Source organism: Penicillium soppii (assembly GCF_028829465.1).
Source record: "Penicillium soppii strain IBT 18220 chromosome Unknown utg000010l, whole genome shotgun sequence".
NCBI lineage: Eukaryota > Fungi > Ascomycota > Eurotiomycetes > Eurotiales > Aspergillaceae > Penicillium > Penicillium soppii.
The window spans coordinates 2453339-2479789 of record NW_026643240.1 but is presented as its reverse complement, the minus strand read 5'-3'; the positions used below and the strand labels follow the sequence as shown (position 1 = coordinate 2479789).

General features: G+C 46.2%; 12 protein-coding genes across 12 annotated transcripts; 4 read left to right on the top strand and 8 right to left on the bottom strand.

Annotated features, from left to right (window-relative positions):
• Positions 1-276: 276 nt before the first annotated feature.
• N7529_011595 (hemolysin III family protein) lies at positions 277-1164 on the bottom strand (the record flags this gene model as incomplete). Its single annotated transcript, XM_057247121.1, has 2 exons — positions 277-540; positions 610-1164. The coding sequence occupies 2 exons, from the start codon at positions 1162-1164 to the stop codon at positions 277-279; spliced, it is 819 nt and encodes a 272-aa protein (XP_057092470.1).
• A 731-nt stretch (positions 1165-1895) lies between these two features.
• Positions 1896-3263, bottom strand: N7529_011594 (Major facilitator superfamily domain general substrate transporter; the record flags this gene model as incomplete). Its single annotated transcript, XM_057247120.1, has 2 exons — positions 1896-3136; positions 3233-3263. 2 exons carry the CDS (start codon positions 3261-3263, stop codon positions 1896-1898), a joined length of 1272 nt encoding a protein of 423 aa, XP_057092469.1.
• Positions 3264-3612: 349 nt separating this feature from the next.
• Positions 3613-4788, top strand: N7529_011593 (Taurine catabolism dioxygenase TauD/TfdA; the record flags this gene model as incomplete). The annotated part of the gene is made up of 1 exon (XM_057247119.1): positions 3613-4788. One exon carries the CDS (start codon positions 3613-3615, stop codon positions 4786-4788), a length of 1176 nt encoding a protein of 391 aa, XP_057092468.1.
• Positions 4789-4913: 125 nt separating this feature from the next.
• On the bottom strand, positions 4914-6465 carry N7529_011592 (uncharacterized protein; the record flags this gene model as incomplete). Its single annotated transcript, XM_057247118.1, has 3 exons — positions 4914-5843; positions 5894-6265; positions 6316-6465. 3 exons carry the CDS (start codon positions 6463-6465, stop codon positions 4914-4916), a joined length of 1452 nt encoding a protein of 483 aa, XP_057092467.1.
• Positions 6466-7039: 574 nt separating this feature from the next.
• Positions 7040-8113, bottom strand: N7529_011591 (uncharacterized protein; the record flags this gene model as incomplete). The annotated part of the gene is made up of 1 exon (XM_057247117.1): positions 7040-8113. One exon carries the CDS (start codon positions 8111-8113, stop codon positions 7040-7042), a length of 1074 nt encoding a protein of 357 aa, XP_057092466.1.
• A 669-nt stretch (positions 8114-8782) lies between these two features.
• Positions 8783-9204, top strand: N7529_011590 (uncharacterized protein; the record flags this gene model as incomplete). The annotated part of the gene is made up of 2 exons (XM_057247116.1): positions 8783-8847; positions 8919-9204. 2 exons carry the CDS (start codon positions 8783-8785, stop codon positions 9202-9204), a joined length of 351 nt encoding a protein of 116 aa, XP_057092465.1.
• Positions 9205-9808: 604 nt separating this feature from the next.
• Positions 9809-10447, top strand: N7529_011589 (uncharacterized protein; the record flags this gene model as incomplete). The annotated part of the gene is made up of 1 exon (XM_057247115.1): positions 9809-10447. The coding sequence occupies one exon, from the start codon at positions 9809-9811 to the stop codon at positions 10445-10447; it is 639 nt and encodes a 212-aa protein (XP_057092464.1).
• An 80-nt stretch (positions 10448-10527) lies between these two features.
• On the bottom strand, positions 10528-11779 carry N7529_011588 (sialidase family protein; the record flags this gene model as incomplete). Its single annotated transcript, XM_057247114.1, has 3 exons — positions 10528-10959; positions 11025-11190; positions 11241-11779. 3 exons carry the CDS (start codon positions 11777-11779, stop codon positions 10528-10530), a joined length of 1137 nt encoding a protein of 378 aa, XP_057092463.1.
• A 1258-nt stretch (positions 11780-13037) lies between these two features.
• N7529_011587 (uncharacterized protein) lies at positions 13038-13973 on the top strand (the record flags this gene model as incomplete). Its single annotated transcript, XM_057247113.1, has 1 exon — positions 13038-13973. The coding sequence occupies one exon, from the start codon at positions 13038-13040 to the stop codon at positions 13971-13973; it is 936 nt and encodes a 311-aa protein (XP_057092462.1).
• Positions 13974-16157: 2184 nt separating this feature from the next.
• N7529_011586 (uncharacterized protein) lies at positions 16158-16397 on the bottom strand (the record flags this gene model as incomplete). The annotated part of the gene is made up of 1 exon (XM_057247112.1): positions 16158-16397. The coding sequence occupies one exon, from the start codon at positions 16395-16397 to the stop codon at positions 16158-16160; it is 240 nt and encodes a 79-aa protein (XP_057092461.1).
• An 858-nt stretch (positions 16398-17255) lies between these two features.
• On the bottom strand, positions 17256-18772 carry N7529_011585 (class I SAM-dependent methyltransferase; the record flags this gene model as incomplete). Its single annotated transcript, XM_057247111.1, has 10 exons — positions 17256-17489; positions 17545-17899; positions 17962-18076; positions 18154-18247; positions 18299-18334; positions 18387-18431; positions 18477-18483; positions 18531-18584; positions 18633-18667; positions 18725-18772. The coding sequence occupies 10 exons, from the start codon at positions 18770-18772 to the stop codon at positions 17256-17258; spliced, it is 1023 nt and encodes a 340-aa protein (XP_057092460.1).
• Positions 18773-21365: 2593 nt separating this feature from the next.
• N7529_011584 (hybrid sensor histidine kinase/response regulator) lies at positions 21366-25268 on the bottom strand (the record flags this gene model as incomplete). The annotated part of the gene is made up of 3 exons (XM_057247110.1): positions 21366-21610; positions 21660-25156; positions 25201-25268. The coding sequence occupies 3 exons, from the start codon at positions 25266-25268 to the stop codon at positions 21366-21368; spliced, it is 3810 nt and encodes a 1269-aa protein (XP_057092459.1).
• Positions 25269-26451: the final 1183 nt, after the last annotated feature.

Here is a 26451-nt window from a genome sequence, read left to right as displayed (position 1 = left end):
CTTGAGAACTAGCCCGGCCATATTCCCAGCAAAACAGAAGGCTGAAAGCATCCTCGTTGACCCAACAAGGATGATCAGGCAAATATCTAGCCGCTAGACACAAACCCGATGGTGGTAGTTATAATCATATGCCAATAAAATCCCAACGAGATGAACAACAGTGGCTAGTACCACCAATACGTGGAAAATCTGATGAGAAGATCCAACAATATCGAATTTGCCTGGTTTAAAGGACTCTGGAATTCTCATCTTTGTTTAAACTATCAGCAATTCTCATCAACTCGCCGATCTTGTATCTTCCGTACTGACCGCATAAACCAGTGCTCCTAGTAGCAGTAGGAATCCCTCAGCGAGGTAATATGGCATTCCTGACTGTTTGGCCATTTGTGAAAAGCCGAATAATATTATTCCATGAAAAATAGGAACAAACCCCGAAAGGCCGGTCCCAACGAATGCGCAGGTGCGTAAAGTACGCCAACGTGGACCTTGGGACTTTGGGCTCACCAGAATTGCGATTGTCAAAAAGCCGAGAGCGAGGATCTACATGGAAAATGTTAAAGGGAGGAATTTGTGCGGGTGGTCAAGGTTCCAGGCCCCATTCATACGCACCGAAGCCCAATATGCTTGCTGTAAAGTCGGTTCGCAATAAAACGCCATATAAATCCCAGAAACAAAATCACCAAGAGTCAAAACGATGATTCCCACAAAATCAAATTGCAGCCAAATGCTTGAAAGCTTGCAAGAGTGATTTGACATGGTATGGTAGGTGGCCGACAGTCCGAGGCATATTACCGCTGACAGAAGAAAAGCCGCGAAAATGAGATGATCAAAAACTGTCATCCCGGGATATTTAGACTGGAGATATGTAGAGATGAAGCCTTCAGCGGCGAGAAACATAATTGCCGGAATTAGGTGAGAATGAATGTTGACAGTTTCATTATGCCAGGAGAGCCAGCTGGAGAAGCACTCATATGTAGAGTTGGATATCGGCCGGTATTTATGAAGGATAAACTCGTTGTCTTGATACCATTCCGGCATTTCATCGTATGAGAGAAGAGTGGAATGACTCACTGGTACCTGGATTTTCGGGGTCATTGCAGATACCTCCATAGTCTCGGTCGGCAGAAAAGAAGAACACTTTCGCTGACGCAGAACTGGGTTCATTGTGGAGTGTTTACCGACAAGAAAATATTTGAAGATATTCGTCGCCTCTTTCGGGCGATGAAAAGATTGAACCCAGGCGGCATATACCTCGAAGACTAGATTGTTTAGACCTGAGATCAGGACCTGGGATGCGCTCGCTTTAGCAACTTAATCGAGCCTCCTTGTCAGCCACTTGGATAGTTGGTGGGGCGCGATGGTTCGATCAGGGGCGTTTAATGTGATGAGTGCCATGTGTGGCCGAAGATCGTTCAATAGTATCTGCCACGCTAGGCTGTAATGGTGCATATCATCGAGTAAAACGACGATATGGCCAATTAAATATGGACTCCTTACTTTAAGTAATTTACATACATAGCTAGGCGTCAATATCTAACCAATAATGACAACCTAGTACAAAGACTATTAGTTACATGTCCAAGGAGCATAGTTGGAAAATCAAGATCATTTTCTTCGGGTCATCTACACCTGACTACCAGAGAATTCCCCTTTCCAAGGTCATCTATGAGCAGCTAACTTAGTGACAATTCTAGTCGAAAAATTTCATGCTAGATTTGAACAAAGTTGAGGTTACCTGGGATTCAACCAACTGGAGGTGTATCGACCACGTCTTGTTGAGAAACCCATCCTGTGAAGCTTGTTTCTAAACGAATCTAAGGCTGAAGAATGAGAAGTCTTACACATTGACCGAACTATTGGGCTGCGCTCTCGCTTCCTCCACTTGGACTCTGATCTCAATTTTTGGTCGAGTCAAACTTGCGAACTACCTGGAGAGTAGCATAATAACTAAATGGCAGAGCAATAAACCACAAACCCAGGTTGATACAAGCGGTTGCAATCAACGCAGTCGGAACAGCCTGTATCCCAAATCCAACAGCAACCCCAGCGGTCTCAATTCCTCTCAGCAAAGAGCTGTATCGTATTTGATCACCTGGTGAATCCGACAGATTTCCAATGCACCAATAGATATAATTCTCGACCAACCCGAGACTGATACGCTCGAATAAATATAAGCCAAACCCACGACCAAAGGCTCTTTGGTTTCCCCAGTCCAGCACAGGATTGGTATGCCGGTACTCGTTTTGGATGATGACAGCCCAGATCCAGGTAGCGCTATTCATTGCAGCAATCAGTGCGAAGGTGATGATAGCTCGATGCTTGCGATTTCTCAACCAAGGTAAGTCGACCATTGAGCCGCCTAACCAGGTTGCGAGTGTTCCGACGATTGCAGACATGAAGCTTCCAAGAGCGCGTGAGCGCACGGTGAAATAAGTAGCAAGATAAGTCCCGGGGTAAGCTTGAATCCACCCAAAATACCAAAATAGTGGAACTAGAAGCAAAATCGATTTGCTCCTTGCTAGTCGCCACATTATACGGAGTTCTTCTCGCCAATGGATACCCTTGGGTGCCTCGATGCGAGTGCCGTCATCTCTTTGCACCTTTTCCGGGTTTGACAAAAAAGGGCCGATGACCAATCCCAAACACTGGATAGCGATAAATGCAAGATAAGTTTGGTATCCGACCTGTCCACGGTGGTTGACACTATGGTTTATGCCGAGGGATACTCCTCCGCCGATCACATTGCCCAGATTTCTGAAGGTAAACCAGGTTGCAATATAACGACCGGTTTTGTGTCTCTCGGGGTAGCCGGTAGCGATAGCACCCTCAACAGACCAAAAGAAACCGGCAGTGATACCACAGCTCACAGACCCGAGGTACACAAGCCAAGTCGCGCCAGTGCGATTGTTCAAATACAAACCCGCTGCGTATAACGGATACCCAAGTGATCCCACAGTGAGGGTCCAGCGGAAGCCGATTGCGTTTGAGAGCCAAGGCCCTGCGAAACATGTCACAGTCATGAAAGCGTATAGTAAAGCGTTGGCTGCATTGACTAAATCTGGGCTCTGAGATCCGCCCACTCCAAGGCCGTTCATAGCACTCCAAATTCCAGGCGCACAGAAGGCACATAGTCCTACTACCAATATTTGGAAGAGGGTGCTGTAGAAAAACTTTGGTCGAGGTTGTGGGTGTTCATATTGACTTTCCACGATGGTCGAATCGTTGAGCTTACCGTCTTGGTTGTGTCCAGCGGGGATGGACATGGTGGATGAGAATGATCGAACTTCTTGTCAGACATGAAATATCCGCATAAGGAGACCCTAGTATTCTATTTTATATGATTATCAGACCCCTGCGGTATATGATAATTCAGTGCTGAGACAAGCACGTAAATCTATATGTGGATGGCACGATCCAAAGGGTTGCCGGTGGTTCATGATGAGGTATAACTTAGTTTAAAAGGTGTCTTATCCAACGAATAAGCAAGGAGTAACCCGATGATGACTTGCATCTTGGCATAGGTGAGGGGTCATGCAGTCAACTACAAATGCACCGATCTTGACTTCAACATTTCCAATAAAGAGATTCGGCAGATATTTTTTCGAGCCAAAAATGGGGACAATTACCGAAGAGCTACAGATAGGCCAGCTGCAGCTGGAGAACTCTTCTACTTCACTCATCGCCTTTGAATCCTTCGATCTCCCGGCATCTAATCAACGCATTCTCGGGCCACCACATCCAAAGAATACAGTGATTCCGCTCGCACTACGCCCCACAGAGTCTGGCGCCAAGACAACTCTTGACGACGTGGTAGAGACTATCAAAAGTCTCCAAGAAAAGGAAGGAATTTTGACCAAGAAGTTGGAAAGGCACGGCACGTTGCTATTCCGAGACCTGCCGATTCACAATGCCGAGGATTTCAGCAAGTTCGCGCATGCATTCGGGTACAAACCGCACGAGATCATTGGCATAGTAGTTGACAGACCACTTCTCGCTCCGAATGTCGCGCCAGCCAACGAGGCACCCAAAGAGGTACTAATATACAACCACAACGAGTCACCACAAGTGCCGCATGCGCCGGAGTATATCCTTTTCTACGGACATCGGGTTCCAGCTCAAGGCGGCGAGTCGCCGATCTCATCGTCATTGGAGCTGTTCAACAGGGCACAACAAGAGATCCCGGAGTTTATCGCCGAGCTAGCGGAGAAAGGAATCTTGAGCACAGTGACATATCGAGTGGAGAAACAGTATGAGGGCGGATCCACCTTGCGCCAGGCGTTCGGCAAGGAAATCGAAGATGGCGATGACGAGGATACTAAGCGTCGCAAGATAGAGGCTCAGATTGCTAGATATGGCAGAGGAAAGCATACGACGTGGGAATGGACCGATGATGGACTGGTATTGACACATCGATTGCCTGGAATCCGCACTCAGCCAGGAACCAATCTCCCAACGCTTTTCACTGGCCTAGCGGCTTACTGGAAACGTGCGCAATTGGATGTGGATGCACGTAAGAACGTTACGAAGCAACTGTTCGGGGATGGAACGCCTATTCCTGAGAGATATCTTGCGCATTTGGCGAAAATTACCGATGAGATTCGAGTCCTGCATCGCTGGGAGAGGGGCGATGTCTTGGTTTTCGATAATATTATTGCGCAACATGGCAGACAGCCGTGGCAGGGTGAACAGTCGGACAGGATAATCCAGGCAAGCTTGTTCGATGGCGAAGCAGTACCAGGAGCATATGGGTTTGGAGATTGGGCGCAAGTTATACAAGCCCTTGATTGAAGTTTGATTGCGTTAATTGTACATAAATGATGATATATGGCGATGGACCCGGAACAAACACTCCAGTCATCATTCGATGTATAAATATGTATCTTTTTTATTTATGACCCCCGCAGACGTTTGAATCACATCTGTTCCTTCACATCAGTCGTGAATCCGTGCTGCATCAAATACTCATTGAGCTCCTTGTCTTCTTTCTCCAAATCTAGATCCCGGCTTTCAGGCAACAAGTAGTAGACCATCATGCCGAGAATAGCGATGCCACCAGCCAAGTAAAAGGTGGAGCTGTTGCCAGCACGGTCCTGCAGAGGAGTGAAACACTGAGTGCCGACGGCAGCACCAGTTCTACCAAATGCTGTAGCAACACCATAGCCCATAGACCGCATGGCAGTTGGGAAAGATTCGGAAGATATAAGCCCAATGGTAGCACCGGGACCCATATGGCCAAATGCTTGCAGCAAACCATACAGAACAACGAATGCCGCAATGTTTTGAGAAAGCTTCGTGTACGTGCCACCAATAACGAACCCGAGAACCACATATCCAGCGAAGCCTAAAATTCCAGTCCAGCGACGTCCAATTGCATTAGTGAGCCAAGCTCCGATCACAACTCCGGGAACTGGCAGTACTGCCAAAATTACCTGCCAAATGGCCGTTGTCCGGACATTGTGGTCTGTGACCAAGGAGGAGATGATCGAACTGGACATGATGCTGTTGGGGAAATTGATAAAATCATACAGGAAGAAGGCCAGTGAAGTAGTCAATAGTCTCCACCAATAACGCCGCGCAAGAACGAGATAAAGTCGGAAAGACTTGCGCTCGCGTTTCAGATTGGAATAGTGGAAGAGAGACGAGTCCACCATAAACAGTCTTAAAACAATAATCGAAACTGGGAGAATAGTGGCAATGGAGTAAATTGCATGGAAAGCAACAACAAGATTATTGTCAGTGGCGATGAGTGTGATCAGGTAGATGATCATCAAAATTGGGCCGGCGAGTGTGGCCATCAAAGTTGTAAAGGACACAAACATGGGTCCTCTGTATTTTCGCAGGATCTAAAGAAATATGAGTATAGGTCAAAGGCACAGAGCGGTTAAACGCTTACCCCATCTGTTTCCTCCAGACCAGCAGACGCGCTTGGAGGGTACTCGCCGCCCACACCAAATCCAGCAATTCCACGAACAACAACAAAATACCACAGCATATTGCTGGAGGGATGTACCTGCAGAGCCAGTGCGGCCATCAATGTGCCGATGGCGACAAGAGAGGATGTGAACAGCAATCCAGCTCGCCGTGAAAACATGTCGGAGGTGTACCCGAGAACAACAACACCAAGAATGGCTCCCACAATGACGGAGTTGCTCATGCGAGTCTTCATTTCAGAGGAGTATCTATCAGCTCCAAGCACCTTATTGAAGATGACATTTGTAGGATTAGCGAGGGTGTTCTGAAAGCCATCACTGAAGTTCGCGATGTACTAGGCGGGAGTCAGCGAGTCGCAGTCAAGTCCGGCAATTTGATACTAACACAACTGATGATAGTGATGTTACTCTGCCATCTAGTTGGGCGGTATGGGTGTGTGGTCATTTCTTCAACATCTCGACCGACAACGACGGTATCGGCCTCTTTCGTGGTATCTTGTGGGGGGTTTCCCGGTGTCCCACTTTCAGCGGCCATGTTTTAATTTTCCCCTCTCTTCTTTATAAAGGCAATCAATGTTTTCGCGGTACCTGAGGGCTAAAGGGAACATGCCATTCTTTATAGCCGATGTCGACCCGATAGAAAATAAAAGCTTCGGTCAAGATCCGAATCTAGCCCGTCGATTTTGATTTTTTTCATCCGCGGAGATAAGCATTGTGGATTTGTGTCAAGCTTTGATAATATTGTGATCCACTTTACGACCGTGAAGTGCATTAGGGGACAACTAGGGGACACACTCGGTTGGGAGCAGTGCTGGTATTGGATACTGCCCTTAGACGATTCCTGCACCGTGCGCCGGGTGTTTTTCGTCTATCGCGGACATAGCTGCATGGGCGAATTTTGGTACGCTGCGTTATAAACACGTCCTATATCGGTTCGCATACAGAGCGAAATATCCTCCTTGTATTCCTCAAGAAAAAAATAAACCTGAGTTCTATGAATGAGGTTGTCTTACTAACCTAAATAAGGCTAGTAGTATATGGGTTCACACTTTGCTCTCTTCGTCCAGGTCTATGGAAAGGTTTGTATTTCTAATCGCAAACAGTCATAATCACGGTGTAGGTACGTGCGACAAAAAAGGGCTTGCCGTTGATATCGATACCTCTTGTCCTTGTGCCGAGCCCGTAGATACAACATGTAATGGCCAGATCATCATCCATCTCCACTCGGGGGGAATAATGCTGTTGAGGCCCTGTACCTCTCGCTCTGGGATACCACGAAGCCACCAAATATCCTCATTTCCTTTGATAAGTGCGAAACAATAAGCCAGCATCACGAGGGCGCGAGGCCTTCTTTCGGCCACAAACCTAATATACGCCTCTGGCACCACTGGAGGAAATCCGCTGAACAATCTGCGAAGCACATGGGCGGGTTCGCCTTTTTGAACGGCGATATAGAATCTCTCTAGATATGCAGCCACCTCTTCGTATACATCGAGTGTCTCCTTGTCGTGGCAATCATCTCCTTGGGGATGAAGAAGAAATTGTAACGGCTTCATCGGTCCAAGATAAATACGCAGTGTGCGATCGGCGCTATTCCAAACATGAGGTTGGGCGAACAGCAAAGGGCACAATGGGGAGTTGTTCGCAACCAGCCGATGGTAGACACTCTGCAAGACCGTGCGAATACCATAAGCTAAGGTAAGCCACATGACTGGTGGATCATAAGGCAGAGTTGATGGCTCCGACCGGAGAAAGAGAGTGTATAATGAAATAAGGACAGTGTTCATGCAAACTGCGTCGGTGGTGGTACTGTCCACATTTGCAGTCACGGGACGATGTTGCCGGATCGCAGAATCTATGTACCCATGATAGATCGGGCGCATTGAGCTTGCTTCTTGCGGCAATAGTCTTGCACGGTGGGCTGCCCCGAGCGCTAACAGAGTGTGCAGAAGTGGCTCGTATTCGAAAGCCATTTGTGGTACTGATACACCCCACATTTTGCCTATTGCCGGCACCTGGGCGGAGCTCATCGTGGCGCATGTCTCCGTCACCCAGTGATGTATCAGCCGCATCTCCATGATGCGCATCGACCCCAACTCTGGGGATGGCAGACTGGGCTTGACGCTCGGCTGAGCCGATCGCCTGACCAATGCTTTTGGTGTGGACTTTTGCGGATTGTACATCTGGAGTTTCAAGGATGGCCATTCACATACCACTGCGTGTCGGGTACAATGGTTGCATGATGGTCGTTGTTCGTCGCACTGTGAGGGGTCAGATTGGGATGCTTGATGGACAGTATTAGATCTCACCTTCACTTTTCGCGCTTTGCATCGGAGACATCCGGTGGTTGACTTTCGGTGGGTCAAACGAGGAGGCATCACGAAGATCTAAGCCAATGTACAAGGAATAATCTCGGTATCGGGTAGGGAAGTTGAAATGATTCGGCCCCCACAGAGCTCGCGTTCGGGCTCGGGACGGTATGTTGTTTTGGGTAAAGTGTGTTGCTGAGGCGCAGTCTGGTGGAATCTGATTGGTTTACTGCTGAATTTATCTCCACATATTTCCAAGGTTGGGTATTTATGCTTAGTGTAGCCTGGTGAGGGATGTATGAGGTTAGGACATTTTGGGAGGATTTGATACTCAATATATAGTATATAAATAGTACCTAGGTAGACATAATGGAATTAAGCTTTTCAATGACGATCCATGGCTGAGGTTTCGAACTATAAAAGTTCATCAATTCCTGCTTGTTCTAGTCATTCATCAGCAACTCTTCTTCTATCCTCTCTAGCGAAGCCTTATAACTCAAACAAATCATTGCTGTTGACCTAATAGCGATTATCATACACAATATGGGTCTCATTAAAACTGGTATTACTTTGGCTGGCACTTTTGGTCTTATCAAGGCAGCAGAAAAGTGAGTGTGTTCCTCGACCACAGCAAACACTTTCATTCAAACTTTCATACTGACAACACTTCTACGACCAGAGCAGTAAACAATTATGAGGACAAGAAGAAACAACGTACCAGCCAGTCCCAGCCTCCTTGTGACCTTAGGCCCCAAACAAACTATAGGCCCAATCTCAGTGATCTCCCTAACGGCTGTTACCAACACAAGTCATTTGAAATGCCAGCCAACGAACACACCCACACAAGTCAAGCCCAATTCAATCAATTACAATCTCCACCGGGATACTATCAATCGCAAATGCCTAATGAATATCAACCACAAGTCAACTACGCGCCCAACATGAACTCCCCTCCACCATACTAATTACTACAGAGTTTCCTTTACGCTTGAGATCTGCTGCTGCTGAAATTTTGAAATACTATGTACCGGCTTGCGGAATGACTGTCGAATTGAGAATCGAGTATCGAGAGACCAACAATAATATCAATGAGTTTCCTTCGTGACGTTATCTTGCGGATCTTCATTTTTAGTTTGATTTCAGAGAGGCAATGGCTACAACGCGTCAAAATGCATTGTTGCTTCATAATTTTTTGTTTTGTAATCTCTCTTATTATTGCAATACATATATATTTTCTATTAAGGTACTCTGGAGGTCTTACCCCCGTGGGCTTATCGATTAGATCATTGGAAAAGATTAGGCGGCCGTCGATGCCTCGAGGTTCAGGCCATAAACCATGTAGGGATCAACTAGTTACTTAAATACTTGTTTTTGTGAAGAAAACTATTTCTTTCTTCTTCTTCAAGCGTCATCAACATCTCTGTTTTCTTGCTTTATCTGCTTCCCTGTCTGCCTCGTTAAAGATTCTCTTTGACGCAAGTCTAAAAACACCAAATACCAAGCGCGCAATCCGCGGTCTAACTAAATTCAGCTGAGGGGAACTCAGCCTCACCACCTCACCAATTCCAAATGGGATCCTCAGCGTCCACAATATCTCACGATGTGAACTCAGTCAGAGATGGGGTTTCATCTCGCTCTCAAGACGAATGTTACTATCCAAGAAACTCAAAAGACGCCGTCGACGTGTTCAACACGCTGCGTCAAGTTCTTCCATCTGAACTTGTTCTGGAGATATTTGAATATGCACAATACTGGCTGCGATCCGCAGACTATCGAGAAGACAGAATAAGCTATGGAAACGACAGCTATCGCGATCGGACTCCCTATGTGAGATCTGCACCCATTCAAGGGGGGCGATTGGAAGAGATCAGAATCGATATTTGGAGCCACGATCAGGGATGGAGTAGTTTCCCAGAGGACAGTGGAACTTACAGAAACTCCTGGACGTGGTTTGAGCTTGGGATCGAAAGGCCAGAGGGAAGAGAGGAAATCCCAGAAGACGAGAGTTTTCGCCTAGCGACCAACGTGCATGCGCAAAGGCAAACAAAACATCATCAGGTCGTTTTTAAGCGTGACCAAAACGTGCCCTGGTTTGAGGCCCTCCAGGCTGGCGATGTCATTTCAATTATTCCGCTAGCGCGCTACCCCGGTTGGACAAACACTGTGGATAAAGCCTCAATTCGGATTTACACTGCCTCTATTGTGTGAAACTACCATTGCAACTATTCGAATATGTTCTATGGCGTGCGAGCCGGTGTGAAATATCACTGTATATACAATCTAGGAGATTACAATACCTTTTTTAAATCCATCACACTCACTGACACCCGGTTGTTTGTCCCCGACAAAACACCTGCAGAGTTCACAACCAGATAGCGACCACCACCCTCGGACAGTACCCTCAGAGACCGCGTATATCCATGTTCTTCGGGAGATGCGATCTCTGTCCATTCACCTTCTCCAAGAGCCTTGTTGATGAACAAAGTACTCTGTGTTCCGGAGCTTGCAATGATAGTGCCATTCTTGCCACCATACGGCGTCCATACAACGTACGGCGAGGAGGTTGGCTGTGTACCGCTGGAGACAACCAGGCGTTGATGAGGGGCCGCAGCAACATTCTCGGGATCAGATGTAATCCGATAGTAGAGAGGGAATGAGTAGCTTGAAGTGCCGAAGAAAGAGCCGTATTCATAAATGTAGAAGTATTTGCCGTTCGGGAGCTGGGAGTGTCAATACTGGGATTTGATAAGGAGCTCAAAATTGGTTTCCGAGGTTGGGTGCTTACCTTGGTCACGACGGGCATTCCAGGTCGGTCGGTGTATGTGGGATAAGCGACATCTTCGATGACAGCTCCCCACTTCTTTAGGTCGGATGAGGTCTGGTGGACCATCGTCTGTCCGTATGTGGCATTGTCTCGCTGATCGGAGTAGTAGCAAATAAGCTTGCCGTTGCTGTCTAGGTATTAGTAAATGAGTCAAACCTCCATCAATGAAGAACGTACTGAGCAAGCAAGAATGGCTCCCACACAGGAGTGAGTCCGTTGATTGGCTCTGCTCTCCCTCCAGCGGCGATATGGCTGACGAACTTCCAGGTCACGCCGTCATCCGACGATGCGTATAAATCGATGTTTGTGGAAGAAAGATCAGTCGGAATGCTACTACCTGCCAGCAACAGGGTTCCCTTCTTGAATGAACCGACGCGCTCCGGCAGATAGTAAAGGAATGGCTGGTAACGCAGGCCATATCCATTGGCGGTATCCTGGACTCTAGAGATCTCCTTCCAAGATTTCCCATGGTCCTTGGAGCGGTAGATAGGGAAGTAGACTAACGGTGGCTCCGGGGAATAATTCTCCCAAGTGGCCAAAAGATCCCCATTCGGAAGCTGTTCGTTTCTCGGGTAGAGTGTGCGCGGGATATTGTAATTGGAAGGTGGAGTGAAGACAGTCACATTAGAGAGTGAGGTAGGAGATGATTGCTTGGAGCGCGGCACCGAGACTGCACTTGCAGCCGTAGCCAACGCTAGCAGACTTGAGATTCTCATTTTGTGCTCGAAGAAATGCCAGAGCTAGCTGTTACTCTATGTTGCCAGTAGCCTTCTAGCTCCTTTTATACATAATATTGTTCTCTTTAATGGTAATTCAATTCGAGAAAATTTATGGTTACTCCGGGATTATCCCACCGGAGTTGTCCTTGTTTTGGACTAATTGAAGTTATTTTCCTAGCCAAGGTCTTAGTTGAAAATTTCCATCAATCGCACACGGCCATAATAAAATAGTCCGGGGAAATGACGATACTTTCGAAAAACAACAATCATTGCCGAGAAATCACGTGTAATAACCCTACCCCTCTTTTGCTCGTGAGGACTTGTTCGTTTACGCATCAACACCTGCAGGGATTCGCTTCCTCGTGGGCTGAGACGGGGGCGCAGGGTCACCGAGTAATTTGACTTGGATTACCAGCTACCCACCAAGATTAAGCTAATAGGCATAGTTCAGATCTAAACTCCATTCCATGCTTAAATTTTCATACTCAAATTGAGCCGCAATCAACATTCCAATAGATGCTTAATTCAAATGTGATTTAACTTGACTTTGATCGATATGAGGTACGCAAGCGCTGAACCAAACACCAAGTGGTCGCCAAATACGCTCAATAACTCGAGTCAAATCACTCGAGTCATGGTCACGAATTAGTATACTGACTTGTTGGTTGTACAATAACTATAGCAAATTAGACACCCGATTGCGCAGCATGGCAAAGCCCCGATACAAAGGCAGTTTCGCCCCCACTGCCCCCCACAGCCAAATTTAGCCAACCTAAACTCCGTGAACCGACCAATGATATCCGGTAAAAGAAAGTTGGGGCCTGTCAGCACACAGCCTTCCAACATTCGTTGGCGATGTTCTGTCAATTGATTGGGACAAAATGCTAAGATCGATGGCTAAGCCCTGTGGAATATCAGTTCCAATTACCAGAAGCCTAACAAGACCTCAATAATGTGACTTATATATACCCTGACTTTGCCTCACATTATTCCCAAATCAAACCACCTTAAGCTTCTTCAAAAACTTCTTGTTTCTCAATTGCAGGAACAAATCTGATAATCAACGTCTTTGTACCCCTTCTTCTTTCGCGATTGACATTGATTTTGTTTCAAAATGGGGTCCACCGATCTCGTCAACCTACCCAAAAGCCAACACCAACATTCGATAGGAATATGGCAACGATCAAAAAGGAATCTTGTGGATCGATCAACACTTGCATGGTACAAGTCAAGAAATCGCTGCCAACAATCGACAATGGAGATTTGGCATAAGTCCACCGACACATGGTTCAACTCCAAAGATCGGTGTCAACAATCGGCGAAAGGGATGTTAGATCGGTCGGTTTCCAAGTGGAATGAATCGGCAGACCATATACACCAAGTGATTCGCATTCAAACCCCGGACAGAGACGGCCCAACGCGACCGACGCAAATGCAAGACAATGGCTCGCCACCATCATCCCCGGACTCCGCCCAGTCGCCTCGTTCGTCGACATCGCGATTCTACTCGGAGTCAACAGGTCCCTCGCAAACAGATTCGTCTCCATCTTCAAGAGCTATCAAGCCAACATCACTCATCGGACCTTCGCTATCGCCTATCGTGCAGATAAGAGCATTCCACGAATCCAGTGTTACTGTTAGATCACTGATAGAGGCAACCCAAAAACTTCGAGATGAGAAGAAGCAGATTCTGGGAGAGATCGAACTAGATTGGATCAACTCGACTATTGTCGAGGCCGATCATGATGCCAGCGATTTGTCTACATTTATGGCACCATTCTGGGCCAACCAATATAATGGGACGCAGATCGACTTTTCAAATCGAAAGAAATGGACTCGTCGTGACTATCAGCGTGCACTGAAGAAAGAGTCTCGCATGATTCTGTCGCACAGCAGAGTCAAGACAGTTTTTAGTCACCTCGAGTCACTCCAAACGGAATTACAGGCCAGCAGTGTTGGGCCCAAGGATGAAGAATTTATCGCTGGGCTTGGTATTTCGGAACTCGCACTTACAACCAGAGTAGTATCTGTGGTTGAACTTCCTGGTCAATCTCCGATGGTGAGAGATCAAGTTGGATCGCCTATGATTATTCCAAAGATTGTTGTAACACAACATGATGATGATCTATCTTCTGTTTATGAGGGAACTCCTCCCCCAAGCTACGAATTAAAAGCCCATGATGTGAACTGAAGGACTGTTGATCACAATCCGATACTGCCTTGTCACGCAAACTATGATAACGATGTCGCACGATTTATGAAATATGACTTATCTACCTTACATTCACATGGCTCAGTGATCTTTATCATATGCCCCCAACAACCTAAATCTAAAGACGTGCGTATGTATCCAAAGCTTGGGGGTCTCGTATTACAGTGCTGAACTGTCTCAACTGCCATTCCATATCCAGCCTAGAACCCTGTCTCACCGGCGCCATCACTATGGACAACAACTCCCCCGCGGCCTGCTACATCCACTTTTATAATCTCCATAGAAACACGAGCGCCACCTTCACTGGAAGGACCTAGACCGGAATACACACCAATCATCTGGGTGTTAGTTAAGTCCAATGCAATTTGGGGAAAGAAAAAGAAAACGCTAAATGTCACGTCGTTTGTTGTGCGCAATAAAAGTACCTAAATTTAATGGCAATCGTGTCAATAAGGTAAACGTATAAAAATTATATCATCGCCTCAGCTAAACCACATTTCTGGATTCTCGGTTAATAGAAATTCGGTAAATAAAAGACGACATTTCACCGACTCACAGGAAGTGAAGGCCTAAATGGCAGACAAAAAAGAGTTTATCGATGCCATGAGTCGAACAAAGATATGAATAGCAGCCACTTGGCTACACTCTCGGCCCTCTTCTTCATGAACAGGCAAAAGACCTACCATACATCTGAAGCTTATTAGGGCTATGTCTACCGGAGCAAGTTCCCCGGACCAACAAGGCATCCCGAGCCCAATGCGAACCAATTGTTACAGATGGGGCTACCGATAGTCAGCCAAATCACACGCTAGTCTGGGTCATATGCAGATACCAACCGCCAGAATGCGCCCGCCTTCGTGCTGACCAGAGCATATTTAGCGAGGGAACAGTATATCGCATTATAAGCCTATGCTACTTTTGTAATTATGATTAGCAGACAGGGATATGTCCATATCATGTTTCAAAGAATCCGCCAACCTTCGCGAAACCCCCCCCCCCCCCCCGCGCGCCCGGTATCATCCCGTGCCAGCTGTCCGTCACTCTTAGCTTAAGACTTTCCAATTTCAATAAATGGTGAAGTTATGACTCTAAGCCCAAAAGTTTCCACTAAGAATAGCGGCAATATCTGTTGAAAGAATGGTTTCACTAACCATGATGAAGTGTAGTTTGTCGAAGTGTCTCTCGGCATGCGCTCTGAAATGATGGTTGCTTGTCAGTCATAGCCCTTTTCAGTGAGAACCAGTGCTACATTCAGCCCAATTGCTCCAGCACTGGAAAAAAATGATGATCAATACTCTGAGCCAAGACCGAAACTAGACTGACTCACACGACAATTACTATAGACTCGGTTTTCATTCCGCTCGATTTCCCTGTGTTGAGATGTAGCACTAATTAAATTATGGCTCTTTCTTGTAATATAATGCTTGTATCAGATAGTCCATCATCAACTGCGGCGAAGCCCGCGGCCCGCCGGGTCGCGTGGAAAGTTCCGATTGGTGGTGTCGTTGGGTGGGGACAAGCAAGATCGCTTTCTATTAATTTACCAAAAGATTCTAGACCCACACTCTGACATGCCGATCGGTGACAAACATGGTGCTGGAGATGAAATGCCACAAAGCTAAGGTGCTGTGGGCTTTATAACGTGGATTTGAAGGGAACGGCTGGTAGAATGATGTATAAAATTCAGATCTCACGTGCAAGATGAGAGGTACCTAGGTAGTATACTATAAAGTTGGCATGAAGTAGCCTAGGAAGAAATGATGATATATTTCTTTGGCTGAAAATGTTTAATGGCGGAAAATGCACCGAACATCCTAGACAGTCCCGAAAATTCCCCCAGAAATGTGTGACTCAAAAATTATATGCAACGTCATGTTACAGAAGAGTAATCGCTTTGGCTTCTGTTGTCGTGTCTCGAAAGTATTCGTTTAGATCGTAAAAAAAGGAAACCCCTTGGGTTGGAAAAGAGGCGAAATTCGTGATGAGTTTGTTGTACGTTTGACAAATGAGAATCGAGCGACTGGGAAGAGTGTGTAGCCGTGAGTGGTGTATCATTGACCACCGTCCAGTCTATGTTTCGACAGTGATAATCACTGGGATTCTCTTGGAAAATGTTAGATAATGGTCATGGACATTGAGTCATTAGCACTTACCATAACTCAACTATTTTTGTAGCCCCTGGCCAGCATATCGGCCTGGTGGGAAAGTGTACTCGTCGTATAGATGTTCTTTGGCGGCCATAAGGGGGCCCCATTCCTTCTTTATGCTTTGCCAGTGGTTCTTGATGCGCAACAAAGGTGTAGAATGCGATGGTTCTGGGGCAGTGTTGAGGTCTTTGATAGAAGAAGAGCTTGAAGTGCTCATATTGGGAGAAGAAACTTGTGAATCGACGAAGCCAGACATTATGGTATATTATTAGGTTGGTTGGATAACTTTTTCATATTAGTATCTATGCAGCGAGTCGGCAGGTTTATATCTATATTATAGGAGATGGCTCGGAGATAGAGATATTTAAAAAATTTGAACCGAACGTTAGCCGAGATATCACCGCCGAGTCATTTCCGCGTTCTTACTCCGCACGAGGGGGGTTTTCCCCCTCAGGGGCCATTGAGCTTCACAAAAGAAAAAATTTTCCTCCAATATTTGGGGATTTTTTTACGCCCTCGTTTGTTAATTCCCTATTTCACGCAGTGTGGAATGGGTCTAACAGTTTTGTGGGGGGAAACTTTCCCAGCAGCAGACTCTTCTCCAATTCTGTCGAGTGGACGCTGTGAAAGCTGATTGAGGAAATAGATCTCACCTGATCGCTCATTCTCCTTATAGAGCTAAATACTGCGACCTGCTAGTGAGCTGGCTGCGTCTGGTATATTCTCCAAAAATCCATTGCGAAAGATGATTGGTCCACTCTAGCCCTTGCTTCAATCCTGGTATCGAAGCATGTAGCCCGAAAGGGGAATATCCCACGGTGAGATATTTTCGGTTATTGCGATTCAGATCACCACTTTATGGACAGAAGGAGCTCCAATCAACACAATCTGAATACCTTTTTTTGGGAGACGAGAAAGGAACTTGCAAATTCGCTTGCTAAAGGAAAAGTTCTCCGCCCTACTTGAGTAAAACACGGGGCAATCTGACGAAGTAATTTGTGACGATCGAGTCTTACAAGTCTAAGATTGGTGTCAAATCCACCGAATCGCTGGAAAGAAAAGAAATCTGATTCGCGGGGTATAATTCTACAAATATGTGATCAGTGTCCAAGGATCACTCGGGTTTCTGGCCATACACAATCCGCACTTTCGTGTACAAATGAAGGGTTGTATTTCGCAGCTCTTTCCGCAGTCCTGCTGTCAGCACTTCAATCTCCGCCCGCGACCAACCCAGCATTCTTGTGAATAAGGCATATGTGTAAGCAGGGATACCCTCGAGCACGTTGAGTTGATTGTATCGTCCGAGCTCTTTTAACTTTGGATCTTTCGGCCACGGACTTTGGGGCAACTATACAACAGTAAGGCTGCATGTTTCGTCATCAAACTCAGAGAACACCACGCACCTTGTAAATGTCCTCTCTGACGTTAGCAAACCCGGCCTTTTCCATGCGACCTTTCCAGGTCGGTGAGGATGTCATGGCTTTTCCGAATAATTTTGAAGATTCGTGTATTTTATTGATAGCTTCAAGAAAGTTCGCTGCCTTAAGATGAGTCTCGTCGTCTGAATATGTATTTGGTTCAAATGTTGCCATTTCAAACCACCCATTGGGCTTCAAATTTTGAAATGCCTGTTCAAAAAGCCGGTCGTGGTCACGAACAGAGCCTTCAAGCTCGCGCCCGTGGATAAAGTCGAATGGCTGGCTGTATGACCATTGTTGTTCAAAATCGTCAATTTCGAACCGACAGTTTGGTGGTACCCTAGATAGAAAGGGGTATTAAATAAGCAATTAAGCAACCGATTTAGCGTCGATGGCTCGTACCATGATGGCTGAATAGGGCTTAGATCAATTCCTGATTCTATTAGTCCATGATTTGATTGGGCGGTAACATCTTCGATTGGTATACATACCAATAACTTCCGATCCAGGGTTTGCACTGTATCGACTGTTAGCGGTAAATCTGGAAGAAATCGTAATTCAGAACTTGCTCTGCATAGTCAATTGCCCATATACCTGTTCCTGTCCCAATGTCTAGTACTCTCTGTGGGTGCCTGACGGGCGCTCGAATTAATTCTCCCTTCAATAGCATTGAATAGATTTGGTGGGTCTGTCGTTGGTTAATCTTTTAGCAAGACGAGTCGGTAAAATGATAACCAACCAGGTCAAGGCGATCTTGTTCTCTTTCATCATTTGGCTATTCATACGTTAGATTGGAGTGGGAAAGAGAATTTGAGATGATCACGTACTAGGATGTATTCTCCTTCATGATATGAGTGGTACCTGCGACCGTTCTGTATACAGTCAGCATAACTCGAGCAGATAATATCTCAACAAACCTCATATCTGGAATTATCAGCAACAGTTGTATTCAATCCTTCGAGAGAACTTACTGGTAGTTCCGTGCGTTCGATGTGAGGCTTGTTGTGTGACTGGCGTCGCCAAGGCTGTCAAGATCAACGTGATTTACATAGCACATACTCATTTACACTTACGATCCAAGGTGCAAGGATTCATTATCAGAATTAGACTGAAAAGGTTAGTTATTTCAAGAGCCCAAAATATTTCGAATTAAGGAACCACTAACATCGGGCTCGATAGGGGCCAAGACCGGGGTATCGTGATACATGCCCAATTCTGTTAATATGTAAGGCCGGAGAACATTGAAGTTGGGATAACGTCAAAAAGTTGAAAGGAAAACAGAATAAAAACTTCAAAATCTCACGATTAAACACACCGAGGGGAGTCTTATGACCCCTCTGGCTTCAAAACAGTGGTTAGCGTCCCAGATTGCCGGGACCAGCAGTATGAAATGATTATTGCGCCGTCAGCCGGGTAGTGATCCTTTGAGCAATTTTAGGTCGCAGTACCATATTCTCGGAATTTATATTACGGTGGTGTATACAATATTGTACAAAGTCTTTCATGGGTGTCATGGTTAGTCAGTAGACCCAAGGGGTTGGGGTAATTGCTAGCGTATTGATCGCTGTGGGCTGATTAGCCAGGGGCTGTTTAATGATCCACAGGGCCATTTATAGACCAATCAATACTGATTATCATGCATGGATCATTAATAGAAGCGGACAAGGGAGGCTGTAGTACTACGGGTAGCTGCTGTATGTAATCTGTATTTTGGGGGGCCCATTGTTTCGGAAAGATCGCTACGGACTGTATAGTATCGATTTTGTCTATTATATCACATTAATCGCTGAGCTTCGAGATCCAAAGGCTGCAGGCAAAATGCAAATTAATACCGTTTCTCCTACTAAGACTAACCTCTGACCGCGACCACGTCCTCTGAGCGGGGCAGACTGGGATCATTATTCCCAGCAGAACGGTCCTCTCGGAATTCATGTCGGAAACCACCCGTAGACTGTCCAAATCGTTGCTGATCGCATAACAATTCGAACGCCGTCGGTCCTGACCATTTGGTCCCTTGCCACATAAATAAAGAGAAGCGCAGCCAATTCGCCTCATGCAGTAATGATAATCGAAATAACCGAATTCGAGTGTTTTTCGGAATTTTATTTGGAATTCGATAAGGCGCACATTTATGCAAAAAATATCTGTAGAGACCAGTCATTTTCGAAGTTCTAGAACCCCTAGATTCTAGACTCGCGCCAAAAGCTATTTTTCGCCTATTTCTAAATTGGTTTTTTATTCTGTATGGCAAGAGGTTACCTATAACTAGTGGACTTTCCTCAAAATCAATTTTAGATCCATCTCCAATATTATAGCTCGTCTGGAATGTTAAATAATTAACATCTTATAAGAAGATATTGTTATCAAGATTCACTGGTATCAGTTTTCCTTGATACTCTACATATGTAGTGATCTAGAAGTGATCGCTGGAGTCTGGAGACGACAGCTCCTGGGTCATTTAGATAAGTCGCGAATTCTCTCCAAATAACCCTCCGAATTCTTGAGAAGAGCGCCTCGGTTTCAGCACAAGACTAGAAATTACTCAAAAACCAAACGAAATTCCAAGATAACCAAAATTATGTGCACGATTCTCTATTCTGAAGGAGTTAGGTTACTTTGGAATTGATGCTCTTGCTATGCGACTAAAGAACACAGCCCGGCGAATTCAGGGCAAACGAGAAATTATAGGAGGCTCATAATAGACCACTTGCATCCACAGCCCACTCTGGAGAATTGAATATAATCTAGGATAAACCTTAGCTGCCAAAACCTTCATCCACCCAACTTCGGACCCTAGATCCTCCTGATGAGGAGCGTCCCGTAGGTCAAACCATTGCATGTTAAGCACGATCACATGAGCCATTAACTGCCGACTGTCAGAGCTCCTCTATTCAGCTAGTGGTTTTCCTTATAGGGCAGAGTCTAATGCCTTAATGTCCACGAAAATAGGGAATCTATGTTGGGCTAGGGTAGCATAATAATCTCCGTAAAGAGACTTTATAAGCTCCCGATGGCGTCTATTTAAGAAACTCAGTTCTAGAGTCTCCTTGTATTCTGAAATAGAATACCTATCGGCATTAGAACTCTTACCGCTAGATCTCCTCCTTTAGGCAGCCCTCTAGCGAGGGGTCAGTGAATATATCATTTAAGTTGGTCGTAGAGCGCTTGTCTATCCCCGTTACTGTTGTGGGTACGGGAATTAAGTAGGGTTCTTTGTGCGAACTCCTCCATCCGCTCGAGAAATCTCTCCCACCATGCATCGTCGTTGTAGTAGGAGATACGGTAGATAAAGAAGCCCCATATCTATTCACTGTATTTGGTCAATTCGCCGCGGATGCAAGTGGCATCTGACTTAAGGTTGGCCATCGCGACTCAAACACAAGTTGAGAGACTAGTGTAAGCAGTGCGAGTTTATAATTTCAAGTTTTGATACAGTACGTCCCGAAAATGGTGTCACTACCAATAACTTTCATATTAGCCCATCATGTGACTAAATATTACAATACATTTCAATAACCTGAAATTTGCTTAGTCTAAAACAGACTAGCATGTTTCATGGTTGAATTTGGGAAAGAATTGGAGCTGCCTCAGGCAGACTGAGCAAGTGTAGTTAACTACATAGCGATTTTGCTTATCAAGGGGCTGTAATAGTAATTCGTGTATTTTTGTTTTTCTGCTAGGCCAAATTCAGACACAAAGTGGGTATTTAGTCATCATTGACTCCTGAGCGCTATGCACCTGGGTATGAGTATATCTAGGCGATTTCCTTATTCACTAAATCTCATGTAGCGTCCCTCGGCGCTATATCATACACTAAACTTTTCGAACAGGGACCGTATATTCTGCCGACTAACAGGTTTTGTGAGGAATGTATCGATTCCAGATGCAAACGCCTCTTTCTGAGCATCTTCACTGTCCAACCCTGTCAATGCCGCAATGGTTACCGGGTACCAGGACGGCTTAGATGAAGTAATTAGGTCAGAATTTTCCCTTTCAAACTGTCGAATTCTTTGACTGGCTTCAAAGCCATTCATGACGGGCATCGAGAGATCTGATCTTATTAGATGTGGAGTTGGAATTATAAAGAGATATTAGCGTACCTAGGATGACCATTGCAAATTTCCCAGGATGAGCTTGGAACTTCCGTACGGCCTCCAGCCCATTCGTTGCTGTTGTGCAGTTCCAACCTTCTTTCTTCACGTAGGCAACGAGTATATTCAGGTTGACATGGTTATCTTCAACCAGTAATACTGACCGAGGACAGCTGCCTGAGTTCGTTTCTGAAGTGGTCCCCGAAGATGAGACTCGCTGCGTAACAGAGGGCCCCTTGTGGATTCGCCCATTAGGGGGGTTGTCGAATTTGTCGCTATCCTGGCTCACTTCGGTATCTGCCATAGGTCGTTTGCTGATTTTCATTCTATTGTCGGGTGCGTTTCTTGGTCCAATATCAAGCGGTAGATGAGAGGATTCTGGCAGTTCAACCCATCGAGTCTCTTTAGCATTATTTGCTCCTTGGCCATCTAGTCGACGAATACACAACTCCAGAGTCTTGGCGAATTTGCGAGGTCCACAGGGCTGGCTGATGAACTCAACAACAGATTCTCGGCTTCGGCTCATGGTACGCGCGAACATTTTGTGCGCGGTCTCGGGTGACTGGCAGATAACAACCAGCGGTGATAACTTACTCGTCTGGTCAAGGTTGAGCAGCTGGTTGCCTTCCGCGTCGGGACTATCAGGGTCGGTATGTACCATCAGGTAGAAGTCACAGGGAGTGATGTCGCCTTGAAGAGACACCTTCTTGACCGTTAGATGGAGCCATTCGTGGCACATCCGCTCCAAGGAACTGTAGAGAGTGGCATCTTGCTCGGATGCAAGCGATGAGCCAAACCCAACCAGACCGATAGTTTTGTTTTGGGCTTGGTTCCTTATAAAACTGTATGCTGCACTCGGTGAAGATGCATCAGATGTATCTGTCATTGTGACATGAGTCATAGGAACTTCAATTGATATCTCGGTTCCCCGATTCTTCTCAGAACTGACTTCGATAGAACCGTGGAGAGAGCCAAGCGCTTGGCGAACAATGCTCAGTCCCAGTCCGCTTCCAGGGGCCAAGGTATCTTCTTGGGAAAAAGGTGTGAATAAGCCATTTCGCAGGTAATCAACATCGATTCCCTGGCCAGTGTCTTTGACAGTCAAGGTGACCATATATTCGCTATCGGGATTTCGAGACCCAGCGGAGTGGTGTTTTCCTTGACGAGGTACTTTAGTGGCCTTCAGCCCCACATATATGAAACCTGAAGTAGTATACTTCAGTGCATTGCCGAAGACGTTCATCAAAATGCGGCGCCAACAACCAGCCTGTGTGAAAAAGTTCCATTCTGCGGCTTCATGGATGTCAAAAATGACCGTTACTTGTTTTGATGGAAGGACAGCTGTTTTCGACAGACCCCTCTTGTTCACGTGCCGAGATTGTGCGCGATGTTGATGGTAGAAGCTATGACCAGCAAAGACGCTCTCAATGACCTCCTCAAGGACAGCATCCAGCTGGACGGCATCACGGCTATTCTCGCTGCTGCCCGGCTGATTGTGCTGACCTGGATCTTCGAATTGCTTTTCATGGCGGCCATTTCCATGTGTTTGTTGATGGTTGTCCTTGAACTTATCAATGTAAGTGAAGTCGAGCAGGTTATTCATGGTATCAAGGAGAGTACGTCCACAAGACTCGATGGTATGGACCATTCCTTGTTGAAGTGCATTCATGGCTGTGTCGCCCAAAATATCAGAAGTTCCGAGAATGCCATGTAGAGGGCTTCTCAGTTCATGTGAGATGCTGCTGACCAGGTTTGTCTTAGCTTTTTCCGCCATCTCCACATCCAGTCGGTGAACCTCGGCCATGACGCTGTTGCCAAAGGCACGAAGGTACGCGAGTTCGTTCTTAGGTTGAAAGACACGTTCGGGGGAGTTAGTCCAGACAAGGACACCAGAGATCCATCTCGATTTGTGAGAATCCCACAGAGGTAAGAAAATAATGCTCCGGGCGCCCTCAATCACTCTGATCAGATCATTAGCATCCTGTTTGTGGTTTGGCTCCCGCCGTTTCTTTTTGGCTTTGGATCTCGATGTCTTTGCTGAGATCCTGGAGGTAGTGCCACTGCCGCTATCATCGGACAATGATCCACTCTCGTTGTAATTGAAGATTTTCCCATTGGGGTATCTATTCAGGATCGCCTTCAACACAGACCCCCGAATTGCATATTCATGACCTGACTTTAGACCAGATCTTGAATCGTCATCAATAGTTGAGGATTTGGAAGTTGAAGAACCTAAGGTCCGGCAGGTGGTGGCGTCTTCTTCAGAACTCGTAGTAGAAGGAGTTGCCGGCGACTCGCAGTCTCCTGAATCGGTGCTGTCTTCACTGCTTGCTGTCTTATCACGTGCCCACGCTTCACGCGCTTTACCATGCTCATCTCCAACAAGCCCGCCAAAAGATTCAATTCTGGCATCGAGAAATGCAACGCCTTCCACCTCAATGGACTCTCGAATCAGGTTCGCCGCGCGAGAGAATATTTTCTGCAAAGCGACTGGAACGCTTTCATCCGGAATGTTGTCGCTCGAAACAGAGCTTCGGAATGTTACCTTCTCTGGCTGATTTGAGCCCGTCTTCTTCTGTTCGTTCGTCTCCAGATCTGGTTGATTGCTGCCAGAAGGTGTGGTTGCTGAGTCAGGAGCTGTGGCATCCGAATCGTGACTCTTCACGACATCGTGCGAAAAATGAAGGCGTGGCGAATGACCTTTCCCGGTCCCAGTGGGGCGATCAGGAAGTTTTCGAGGTGGAGGGTGATTTTGTGCTTCTTGTAAGTCTTGCTGTTGTTTATTCAACTGCCCCTCTACAGTCTCACCAGAGCGACCCGTTGTAGCATCTTGCTCGTTCGCCTCAAGCCATGAATCGCGGAGCGTAGTCTTACCCTCCACAAAGCTCCCCAAACCAAAAATCATTTTCTTGGCTTTAGTATGTTGGTTTTTCGATTGCATCATATCCAAATAGTCCATGGTGGTCGCGGCCATCCTTTTCATGAACCTAATCGATGCTTCGTCGAGCCCGGACTGCCGAGGTTGAGTGTCGAAGATGCAGTATGCCCCGATTGTGATTCCCCTAGGACTAACAATCGGCACCCCAGCATAGAATTGTGCCTGAGAAAGACCATTTGCCAGATTAGAGATTTCAATATGCTCACTCTCCTTCATATTTGGTATCACGAGGGCGCTGCCTCCAACAATTGCAGGATCATCAGGAGGCTGTGACAGTGGGAGCATCGAAACATCCTTACAGACACCATTCTCCTTAGGCAAGACACAGCATCCTAACCATAAGTTGTCGTGGCCATCTAGATCAGGTGATCCAGTACCCTCTGCTAGAATATATTGATGGGTGCGATCGAAGAGCGAGATCATTGCCCGTTGGCCACCTAGTCTCATAGCACCCAATTGCGCGAAGGAGGTTAAGGCATGGTCTTGTGATGGTCGCGCAACAAAATTATTCTGGCTGGCATCATCGAATGGAGCGAAGGGATATGCGGAGTGGTCGTGCGGGAGATAACTTGGTTAGTCAGTAGGAACACCAGCAATCATGACAATACCTACCTGTAGAATTCGCGCTCTTTTGACAGATTAAAATATGACTGCGCACGGATCTGCTCGTTTGAAGTCATTGTGTTGATTATGTTGGAGAGGAAGATGATTTCCAAGAAGTGCCTTCAGGAGTAAAAAAAATAGGCAATGACATCATTCACACATACGTCATTGCGATTGCGGCTTTGCGGGAGTGGCTCCACTTTGATGAGAAAACCCTGCATTCAGTCTTCTTGAGATTATGGAAACGGACGAAGCAGAAATGTGGAGTTTTTGTAACGAGGAACGAAGCAATACAGGCAAGACGTGCGTATTATGAGAGAGGGAGGGTAGAAGGAGAGAGACAGATCTCCCGAAACCCCACTAACTAAAATTGCAAAGGCCCGGGAGCCCGAGGCATCCACTACGTGGACCCCCCCCCCCCCCCCGGATATTAGTGAGTGAGTGGATAGTCCAAGAACATAGTGAACATAATAAGAGAGATAAGATCAATTGCCAGTTTGGGATAGTGTAACGGTGACATGTGAAGTGTAAAAAAAGACTTCATTTGAATTAGAAAGAGAAGAAAAAAACACCGTTTAGGCGCCTCCTTGAAATCCCGTTTTAGAACTCCGAACAAACTCTTAATCCCGAAACCAAGTCACTGTACAGAGGTGATTATGATCCCAAGGCCTGATGTCACATAAGTGTGATACACAAGAGAAGAACTAACTACGAAGGTCCGTGCGGCTAAGGGAACGGGGTCCTAAGCTTGAGTTTCAACACAGCGACTCTCTTCACAAATCTCCATTTTGTTTTTGGAGTGCAGTACTAAAGTTACTCTCCCGAGTGCCGTCTATGACTGTGGTATCTGTGGATGACTGTATCAGCGTAATGAGACCAAGGGTCTAGAATATTGATATCGAATGGAGCGCTATAGAGAAACAGCTCTGTATATGGGTGAACGGGCAGCCAGGCTCCATATGAATCCTTATACAATATCGATGAGCCCTGGAGGACAGTTACCGATCTCCACCTAGGAGAAGAATTGAAGGTTGCGGCTCTAAAGCTGTCTTAAGCTTATTAGTCGCTTGATTGCTTTATCCATGAGTCTCAAAATCACTGCTGATCTGTAGAAGCGGCCATACCATCGCCTACTTCCATTCTTTAGGTACAAGGGTCATAATGCCAAGTATTTCTCTTAGAGAAACACCTCGTATACACCATATTTCCTCCAGAATTGCAGCTAAACCAAAGAAGTATGCTGTAATGGCTAAGGTGCGT